We start from the raw sequence: 9,928 nt of genomic DNA, 5'->3' as shown, positions 1-9,928 counted from the left end.
GGAAAAAAGTAAATAATTACATCATCATGAAGGGAAGTAAATACCCAACTTGCGATACAATTTAAGTGATTAACTTAAAGAATCATCAAGAAATCAACTGCTGCTTATTATTCAGGTTCTCATGATTATGTGGATATTTTATTCACAATATGTTCGTGAAGTTTTTTGAAATACACAAGCAAGATAAGGAAAAGACATCAAGGACTCAAACGACATTTCAAATGAATAATCTTTATTTTCACATATTTTCACTTGGTGATGAATTTGATCTTGATCAAGCTTAAATATGTACAAAGATACAAGAGGAAATACAGATAACAAGAAGAGAAGGGAGAATTAGTAGATATGTAAAAACAAGATATATTGAAATCTCGTGGCAAACCAGTGTATTTTTTTCCTCCCCTGAATTTTCACTTTCAAAATATTGCACTAAACATTGTAAATAAACTATACAAGGACTTGAGATAATCTCAAGGTCAATCAATAAATTATTTTGTGATGAACAGTGTGTCAAGGTTCCTGTAAATGATACATATCCAATAAAAATTCAATTAACTGATGATCTTCAAGCTAAGGTCACTACCGGCTTCATTACTTTGATTCATTCTTATAGAAAACCAAGACCATATAAAAAACTCAATTGCAAGTCAGAAACCCTCAGTTCCTACCTATAATTTTGATCAATGTAAATGATTCAAACCGTTTCCAATCAATTCAAAATTTTTGATCTGGGCCGATCTGATCCCAATTTGATCCTGATCCGACCTATAGGACTGACCCACTATAAACTGCTGCTTCAACCCAGAAGTTAAAATTTTAAAATTTAAATCATTCCATAGAAAGTCCAAACCCACCTCACGTGAAATTCGATAATCATACGAGGGTCCCTGAAATTTAAAAAAGAAAAAATATAATTTAAAACTCCAGCCCCACAAACCAGCATATATATACTAATCCTTTTAATGTAATGTCCCATGTCTTAAACTTATTAGGAAGTCAAATTTCGTCAAACTCGTCAAACTCTCTCTCTCTATTTTTTTCTTTCTCTGGGAGTCTCTTTCGGGCCATGGATTTCTCGTCCGTCGTTCCCGCTCTCCGATGGTGACAAAGGTCGTCCAAATCCGTAGGTTTGCCTATATACGACCTCCCGCTTCCTCTGGCTCGACCCATCCTCCAATTTCTCCTCTTAATCTTCCTTTATCTCTATCTTCTCCGTTCTCCGCCTTCAATCGGCCTCATTAACTTCATCCTTAGATGCGGGATTCGATTGGCCGCCTTGCACGTTGACAATTGCCTCTTGGATCGGGCTGTAAAAGGTTTACTTGCATTTAGATCTGTTTCTGTTACCCGGCTTTCGGCTGTGCTGGACGCCCGATTACCTCTTGTGGCTTCGTGGGTCTTCATTACAGGTAAATTCAGATCCGGGTTTGTATAGGACGATTATGTTTTCTGAGAACAGTTTATCATCTGGAGAATTAGTTTTTCAGAGTTTCGGGAAAAAGTTTTTTGTGGATCTCATGTAGGATCGCATTGTTTCATGGTTGCTTCTGGCATTTTTTTTCTTCATATTGTTGTTTATCACTTTCTCGCCGTCTGGTAAAATATTTGACGAGATCCAACGTCAAATTTTTGTTTCCTAATAATTACGGGCTCCGAGAGCTTTCTTATGTGTTATAATGCCATTTGAATCGAAACTTTCATCTTTTTATCATGTCCTTTGTTTCTGCCACCGATTGTGATGTAAATTATTTTCAAATCTACAGTTTTCTCGTGCCTTACAGAGTTCTTGGGCAAGTAAGCGTTGGGGTAGTCTCAAATTGCTGCCTCAGATTTAAGGAGCATCCCTTTCCATGATTATTGTTTATTCCTTTCTGTACTAATCTTCTTACTCTGACACAAAAACAAGGAAATCATGGAAAACAGTGCGGATAACTCATTCAAGGACGCCCTTGAACTCCACCAAACAGAAGGGGCAGCAAAAAAACTTGAAAATTTAGACCTTTGTAGAGATCTACCTGGTTCAAATGATACAGAAGACAAAAAAGACACGAGGGAACTTGAAAATGAAAGCCCTGATAAAGATGATGCAAAAGAAGCAAAAAAAACTGAAGATGATTATGTGGAAAGCAAGTTGGTAGAGCCAGTATTCGATGGAACAGAAAGAATTGAGCTGGAAGCAACTGACAGCTCGTTGAACCACACTTTCGACTATGACACCGATGCACAAGGTTCTGCCTGGCCTGAGAAGGCCGTTGCGCTTAAGAACTTTGTTAAGGAGAAGAGTGCAGTGGCCGTTTCCAGCTTCCTTCGCCGACTATCAGGGAAAAAGGATGATGATGATGAGGGCCTACCAGATGTCGAAGATCATGATGATGGCTCTGAATATCCTACTGGAGAAGCCAGAAGAAAAGATGTGTCCCCATTAATTGGCGAATGGTCTACATGGAATCCATTAAACTTGATCAAGATCGGTCCTACGGCCGATGAATCAGACAATGTAAATTTTGTACAACCAGCTGCGCCGCCAGCCATGAAAGGGAGAATTATTGTGTACACTAGGCTTGGATGTGAAGAATGCAAGGAAGTGAGGCGATTTATACATGGGACAAGGCTAAGATATGTGGAAATCAACATAGATGTTTATCCCAGCAGAAAGTTGGAGCTAGAAAAAAATACAGGATCCGCCGCTGTTCCTCGAGTCTTCTTTAATGATCTTCTAGTTGGAGGTCTAGATGACCTTATTACCCTTTATGGATCTGGGAAGTTTGCAGATAAGATAAATCTTCTTATTAATGATGAGCCATCTCCGGTGGCTCCTTTGCCTCCATTGCCTGGTGAGGATGATGTGTCCGGTAGCGGGACAATTGATGAGTTGGCCTCCATTGTTAGGAAGATGAAGGAGTTTGTTATCCCAAGGGATAGGTTTTATAAGATGAGGATGTTCACAAAGTGCTTTCTTGGTTCTGAAGCTGTGGATTTCCTGTCGGAAGATCAATACTTGGAAAGAGAAGAGGTTTGGCACTTACCTGTTTCCAAATTTTGAAACCCACTTATCTTATTTATTCTACTTGATCGATGAGACTCAAAAATTTGATGGCATTACCTTTTTTATGACATATTAGTACTATACCTGATTATTCGCCCTGAAACGGCTTGCAGGCTGTGGAGTTTGGAAGAAAACTAGTTGGAAAGCATTTTTTCAGACACGTTCTTGAGTTAGTACTTCTATATTTGTTTTAGTTTTAAATTTTTTGAAGAGATTTGTTTTAGTTTTCGCATGAAAGCAACAGTGCATTTTTTCTACTTAAACGTTTGCCTTTCTTTACAATTTCAGTGAAAATACTTTTGAAGATGGCAACCATCTCTATAGATTCTTGGACGATGATCCTATTGTCGCTTCACAGTGTTACAATATTCCTAGGGGTATCACTGAAGTCAAACCAAAGCCTTTGACCGAAATCTCTTCAAGACTTAGACTACTTTCACATGCAATTTCGGAAGCATATGCCTCGGATGATGGGAAACATGTTGACTATGGAGGCATCTACATCAGCGAAGAGTGCAAAAGGTATCCTGTCTTTTAGAAAAAATTCTATGCAAGTACCGGTCTATAAGTTTCAGCGTGAACAACAATGATGCGTTGAGAAATCATCAGCATCATTGGTACCTAGTTTCCAAGAGCCATCATCATCATCATTTTTGTCGTCATTGTCATCCATCGCTTGATAAGATTATCACTTCCATATTCATTCATTAGCTTTCAGAATAAGATGAGGATTTAAACCAGTCATTATCATGATCATCATCTGATTACAAAGAGGTACTGGTATCATTGTCATCCATTTGTTGAAGTTGCCATCGTGATTCAATCAATTCACATGTGGATGACAGTATGACAAAATCATTATCGTCTGCGAACCCTACCATTACGTGCAATAATTCCTTTATTTATTTGACCTTTTTTTCAGGTACCTGAGGATTATAGAGGAGCTGCAGAGGGTGGAGCTGCGTGACGTGTCCAGGGAGGAGAAGCTCGCATTCTTCATCAACCTCTATAACATGATGGCAATACATGCCATACTGACGTGGGGCTATCCTGTTGGACCAATAGATCGCAGGAAGTTCCTTGGAGATTTTAAGTATGTGATTGGTGGTTTTCCTTATTCCCTCTCCGGAATTCAAAATGGAATCTTGCGTGGGAATCAGAGGCCACCATATAACATCACCAAGCCTTTTGGCCCCAGAGATGGGCGTGCCAAGGTTACTTGTTACATCGTCTTAGCTGATATGTTTTTTCTCTCCCTTAAATAAATGTCATTTGGTTGATTTTCATGACTAGGTGTACATGTGGTTTAGGTTTAGGGCTTATGGTTTGCATTAGGGTTCTTACCTCACCAGCTTCTATCATTATTTATCCAATTTTTCAGTGCATAAATATTAGTCGCATTGTGAGCTAATTTCTCTTAAGTGATGTCTAGGAATCTTATCTCATCTTCTACTGTTCATTTAACTTGTTCAATGCAAAAAGAATTGATCTATTGTGAAGTAATTCTCTTAATTGGGATTTATGGTTTTGGGTTTCGAGCTGTTCATATTTTGCTGGCTTTGATCAGGTTTCCCTTCCATATGCGGAGCCCTTGGTCCATTTTGCCCTCGTCTGTGGAACGAGATCAGGCCCTGCTCTCAGATGGTACTCTCCAGGGAATATTGACAAGGAATTAATGGAAGCCGCTCGCAGCTTCCTCAGGAGTGGGGCACTTTTGGTCGATCCAGAGACCAATATTGTCTCTGCCACCAAGATTCTTAAATGGTATTCATCAATTCTTCAATATATCGAATAAATTCTCAGAAATATTCCATCAAGTCTTTGAAATTCTTAATGGTATCCAGTCAATTCTTTAACATATCCAAGTCTTTGAAATTCTTGAATGGTATTCACTCAATCATTTGATAATTCGTTCGATTCTTCGAAAAATCGAATTCTTTGAAATTCTCAAACCGTATCTGATCAGTTATTTAACATGTCTAATTCTGTGAAATTAACAAATACAAGCCGCTCAATTTTTTGAAATATTCAATCAGCTCTTTGGTTTTTCGAATTCTTTGGTGGTATCCAGTCAATTCTTTGATAGATTCGATCAGTTGTTTGAAATATCCAATTCTTTGAAACTCTGCAATGGTATCCAATAATTTTTTTGAAGTATCCAATTCTTTGCCATTGAAAATATTTATTTGTTATTAAAATGGAAGATAGCCTGGTCATACATTTGTTATCAATTATTAGCGGATTTCATACATTTGTTAAATCTTCTTGAGTTAGATAACCCTGAAATTCTTCCTTTCCAAAAAATAACGAGTCAGGTTCAGCGTGGATTTCGGCAAGAACGAGACAGAGGTGATCAAGCATGCTGCCAACTATCTGGAATCGTCCGAGTCCGCAGAGCTTTTGAGGATGGTCTCCTCGGGCCACCTGAGGGTGGTTTATCAACCGTTCGACTGGGGATTAAACTACTAATTACAACATCCAAGGGTTAATAATGGCATCACAGGGGACAAACGTGGAGAGTGGTTCTATACGGCCCTTGTTCATAATCCTAAATTTTCATTTGTTCCATCTTCCTCCAGTCTTTGAGAGAAGGATTGAAAGATGGCAACTCTATATGATCCCAGCTTGAGGATCAAGAGCTTATTAGTCAGAGAGACTTCTTGTGGGATTTAGACACAGAACAGGTGGTCTATATACAGGCCTAGACCCGCATAAGCATCAGTCTCAGATTATCATTTGCAGAAAATAGAATTTACAATGAAGTGGCAGGCGCAAACTACGTCGATAGACCATTCATTTATTCTTTAATTATTGCACATTCATGCATACGGAGCATAGTTGCTTCAAGATGAAATATATGAGAAAAAACATAAAAAATAACCGTTGGCTCAGCGTCATAGAGGTTTTCCAGAATTAAGTTACACGTCATAAATTTTAAAACTGAGGGATAATATGAAATAAGCTGTGATGCGTCCCAATTAAAACACAGGAAATTAAATTAAGAGAAAGGAAAAAAACGAAATCAAAATTTAACCGGAGAAAAAAACGGACAAAAATTATATAGAAAATGAATAGCATGAAGTAAAATAAAGAAGTCAGGAAAAACCGATCAGCAAACAGGAAAAAATACAAAAGGTCTTTACCTGCAATTGGAGGCACAGTGCCAGTCTTCGAGGGAAGAAAACTTAAAGAGTGGTAGTTTGAGATGAGAGATGTAATCAAGGCCCCCAGCAGGCCAACTCCCTGCATCGTCTAAAACCTAAAACTAACATATTGTAAAAAAATTAAAATTTATTCGTGCAGCTGTGCCGTGCTGCCGCTCCACAAGGCAATCAGCTGGAAACAGCCAGACAAATCGGCCATGCCATGCGATACCATGCCATGCCATGCTGGTTCATATCGTTTGGTGAGATGGAGAGAGACATTGACAGGGGATCTTAGATTTGAGCCAGAGCAACCAGGTTTGATGAAAGAAAGAGAGATGACTGTTGTTGCACAAGATCGATAGAGCAGGTTCCATGTCTTAAATGATCATCATCTCCCTCATATACATCTCATGGCATAAAATAGGACAATGCTCATGGCGACCAAGAATAACCACGACTTGGACAGAACGTGTGCTAGAGAGAACAGTTTAAGCAGGATAGTTCTCTTCCACAAAATAATCATAATCTCTCTATCATAACATCACAGAAGGTCATTGAGAAGAGTCAGAAAATTAGAGAGAGACATGACAGTTCAAGCGTAAGATAGAAAGAGCACATACTATGCACTAAAACTATCATGGACATGGAAAGCCAGAGCAGCGTTGAACTTGAGAAGATAGAGAGACACTTAAAGAGAGAAAGACAGCGTTAGCAGGAGATGAATAGATTCATGCTGAATACAAAATTCTCACATTTCAAAAATAATAATCTCCCTATATCATGCATTGATAAGAGATCATAGACATGAGTAGGAGAACCCCAGGCTGGTGAAGCAAAAATTTAGAGTGAGGCATGCACAAGGTTCTGAGGTCACGTTACGAAGTAAATGAACAACGAATGAAGAAAATCAATCTATATTAACAAACAAAGTTGAGCTGTATGTGTTTGCTTACTATATAATTGACAGGTAGTTCGTTCTGATCAAAAAAAGAATAACCTGAAAGAATTATGGACATGAGAAGCCAGAGCAAACTCAGCTTGCACGGAAAGAAACAGAGGGTCTGACAAAAAACACAGTTTTCGCAGAGATGAAGACACGAACAGATATCTATCTATCTATATATCAATCTACCTATCTACATATCTAATGCATTCAGAGAGAGTCAAAGACAAGAATAAAGAAAATGTTTCACCAGGAGATGGAGATATCTATTCTGCGAACAAGTTTCATACATGAAAACAATCATAATCCCTTTATGTCTCTCTCTCTCTCACTATCCCATAATCACACGGAGATTATGACATTGATGAGAGAATTACAGAGAGAAAGAACAGTTCTTGCATGAGAGAGAGAGATAGAGGACAAGACCCATGCAGGGGAAAAAAGAAGTCAAATCTTCTGGATAATGACGCACCAATTGGACTTGTCATAAAATTGGTCAACGATCACCGCGTTCTCCACCCCCTCCACCAGCCTGCAAGAACAAAAGTCAACCCATTGACCACCGCCAAAAAGTCAACACGGTCAACTCACCGCTGGAGCTCGCCCTGCTTGAAGACGTGGTAGTAGCGGTCGAAGACGACGGCGCCCTTGCGGTCGTCCCGCCGGGCCAGCCCGTCGGCCGCCGCCGCCGAGCCGACCTCGGCCCGGTGGAAGGGCACATGCCAGGGCACCAGGAACTCTTGGTCCTCCTCGGGGATGCGGTCAAGCGGGCGGGCGGGGCGGGGCGGCGCCGCCGCCTCCTGCAGGGGAGCCCACTTGGCGAGCTTGGATTGGTCCTCCTGCTCCCGGGCCCAGACGGTGATCAGGGCCCGGCCGGCGGGCCGGAGGACGCGGACGAGCTCGGCGACGGCGGCGCGGCGGCGGGGCTCGGTGCTGAGGTGGTGGAGGACGGCAATTGAGAGGGCGGCGTCGCAGAGGAGGGGGCGGAGGGGGAGGCGGGTGGCGTCGGCGACGAGGGCCTCGGCGCCGCGGGCGGCGCAGATGCGGGCGAGAGGGGGGCAGATGTCGCAGCCGAGGAAGAGGGAGGAGGGGTGGGAGAAGAGGTACTTGCCGTTGCCGCAGCCGGCGTCGAGGACGAGGGAGCCGGCGGGGAGGGCGCCGAGGAAGGAGGCCACGGCCGGCCAGATGGCGAAGCGGGTGGCGCTGAAGTGGGGGGCGATGGCGTCGTACACTTGGTGGACGAACCGCTTCTCGATCTCCGGGGTGCGGGACATGCCAGGAAGCGCAAAGGAGAAGACTTCTTCTCGCTTGGGCAGAGGGAAAAAGATTACCCTTTACAGGAAATGGAAAGGAGAAGGCTTTTCGCTTGTGCAGAGGGAAGAATACCCACTACAGGAAGTGGAAAGGAGAAGGCTTTCCGCTCGGGCAGAGGGAAGAATACCCACCACAGTGAGCGCAAAGGAGAAGGCTTCTCGCTTGGGCAGAGGGAAGATTACCCTCTTCAGCAAGTGGAAAGGAGAAGGCTTTTCGCTTGGGCAGGGGGAAGAATACCCACTGCAGGAAGTGGAAAGGAGAAGGCTTTTCGCTTGGGCAGAGGGAAGATTACCCACTACAAGAACTGGAAAGGAGAAGGCTTTTCGCTTTTTGGGCAGAGGGAAGAATACCCTCTTCAGCAAGTGGAAAGGAGAAGGCTTTTCGCTTGGGAAGAGGGAAGAATACCCACTACAGGAAGTGGAAAGGAGAAGGCTTTTCGCTTTTTGGGCAGAGGGAAGAATACCCACTCCAGGAAGAGGAGAGGAGAACGCTGCTCGTTAGGGCAAAGGGAAGAATACCCGCTCTAGGAAGCGGAGGAAACAGTGCGGCCCAGGAACTGTCCGTCCAATATCCGGTATCGGATTATCCGATATCCGATCTCCGGAGGAAATGGGACGGCATCTGATATCGGATATCCATACTTTCGGTGTAGACTGATATGGGAACCGGATATTAGCAACGCCACATGTATTTGATATATATTTTATCTCTTTTTATATTACACCTTTCAAACTTTTTGTTTTATTCTATATGGGATAACAGGATTCGAAGTTTAACACTAAACTCCGAATGCTTTGGTCCCATATGGAAGAAAATAGAAATTTTGAGCTGTATATATTGAAAGAGGTACGATTATTATTAAATTATTTTATATTATTTTAATAAATAATTACTATATTATTACCTCGTTTAATGTGCAATATATATATATTTTTAAAATATTACTGTTTCATTCAATAAATACAGCTCAAAAGTTCTGTTTTCTTCCATATGGGACCTTAGGATTCAGAGTTTAATGTCAAACTCCGAATCCTGTTATCCCATATGGAAGAAAACAAAAAGTTTGAGAGGTATATATTAAACAAGCTACTTTGTAATTTAGAAAGCTCATTGCTAAACCAATGTCCCATGTGTGTACTCTCCAAACTTTTGCACTATGAAGATTAAATTATATTTTTATACTACCTTTCTAAGTAGGATATAGAAATGCGATATCCAACTCTGATATACGATATCGTCATCCTCCCCGAGAGATGGAGATTGGATATTGGTACTATAGCAACCGATATCTGATATCAGGATATCAGAAAAAACGGATACCAAAAATTTAAATTTTGGTATCCAGTACAGCATCCGTCCTGATACCATTAATCCGATATCAGTATCAGGACGGGAGTGCCCACTCCAAGAAGCAGAGAGGAGAAGGCTTCATGCTAGCACAAAGGGAAGATTACCCGCTCCAAGAAGTGGAGAGGAGAA

At 41.5% G+C, this 9,928-nt stretch overlaps 2 protein-coding genes across 6 annotated transcripts; one reads left to right on the top strand and one right to left on the bottom strand.

Moving 5' to 3' along the window:
* Positions 1 to 982: 982 nt before the first annotated feature.
* On the top strand, positions 983 to 5,696 carry LOC144710839 (electron carrier/ protein disulfide oxidoreductase). Of its 4 annotated transcripts, none has more exons than XM_078584659.1 (8): positions 983 to 1,127; positions 1,255 to 1,409; positions 1,764 to 3,013; positions 3,160 to 3,215; positions 3,335 to 3,568; positions 3,969 to 4,260; positions 4,614 to 4,810; positions 5,362 to 5,696. In XM_078584659.1, the coding sequence occupies exons 3-8, from the start codon at positions 1,913 to 1,915 to the stop codon at positions 5,513 to 5,515; spliced, it is 2,034 nt and encodes a 677-aa protein (XP_078440785.1). In that variant the 5' UTR covers positions 983 to 1,127; positions 1,255 to 1,409; positions 1,764 to 1,912; the 3' UTR covers positions 5,516 to 5,696. The 4 variants fall into 4 exon arrangements, with proteins under 4 accessions (XP_078440785.1, XP_078440786.1, XP_078440787.1 ...); XM_078584660.1 differs by having other exon boundaries at positions 989 to 1,123; XM_078584661.1 differs by having other exon boundaries at positions 998 to 1,409; positions 1,782 to 3,013.
* A 1,394-nt stretch (positions 5,697 to 7,090) lies between these two features.
* Positions 7,091 to 8,982, bottom strand: LOC144710840 (S-adenosyl-L-methionine-dependent methyltransferases superfamily protein). 2 transcript variants are annotated; one of them, XM_078584664.1, is made up of 3 exons: positions 7,727 to 8,982; positions 7,608 to 7,667; positions 7,091 to 7,189 (listed from the first exon to the last, which is right to left on the bottom strand). In XM_078584664.1, the coding sequence occupies exons 1-3, from the start codon at positions 8,407 to 8,409 to the stop codon at positions 7,174 to 7,176; spliced, it is 759 nt and encodes a 252-aa protein (XP_078440790.1). In that variant the 5' UTR covers positions 8,410 to 8,982; the 3' UTR covers positions 7,091 to 7,173. The 2 variants fall into 2 exon arrangements, with proteins under 2 accessions (XP_078440790.1, XP_078440789.1); XM_078584663.1 differs by lacking the exon at positions 7,091 to 7,189 and having other exon boundaries at positions 7,369 to 7,667; positions 7,727 to 8,981.
* Positions 8,983 to 9,928: the final 946 nt, after the last annotated feature.

Source organism: Wolffia australiana, chromosome 13 (genome assembly GCF_029677425.1).
Source record: "Wolffia australiana isolate 7733 chromosome 13, ASM2967742v1".
Lineage (NCBI taxonomy): Eukaryota > Viridiplantae > Streptophyta > Magnoliopsida > Alismatales > Araceae > Wolffia > Wolffia australiana.
The sequence above is the reverse complement of the archived record's forward strand: the minus strand, read 5'-3'. Positions and strand labels throughout refer to the sequence as shown.

Excerpts from the sequence above, each read along its gene's own strand:
- LOC144710839 (XM_078584659.1), top strand. The coding sequence starts at position 1,913 with ATGGAAAACAGTGCGGATAACTCATTCAAGGACGCCCTTGAACTCCAC. Across the intron at positions 3,014-3,159 it reads AATACTTGGAAAGAGAAGAG|GCTGTGGAGTTTGGAAGAAA; the intron begins GTTTGGCACTTA and ends AACGGCTTGCAG. Across the intron at positions 4,811-5,361 it reads GCCACCAAGATTCTTAAATG|GTTCAGCGTGGATTTCGGCA; the intron begins GTATTCATCAAT and ends ATAACGAGTCAG.
- LOC144710840 (XM_078584663.1), bottom strand. The coding sequence starts at position 8,409 with ATGTCCCGCACCCCGGAGATCGAGAAGCGGTTCGTCCACCAAGTGTAC. Across the intron at positions 7,668-7,726 it reads AAGCAGGGCGAGCTCCAGCG|GCTGGTGGAGGGGGTGGAGA; the intron begins GTGAGTTGACCG and ends TTGTTCTTGCAG.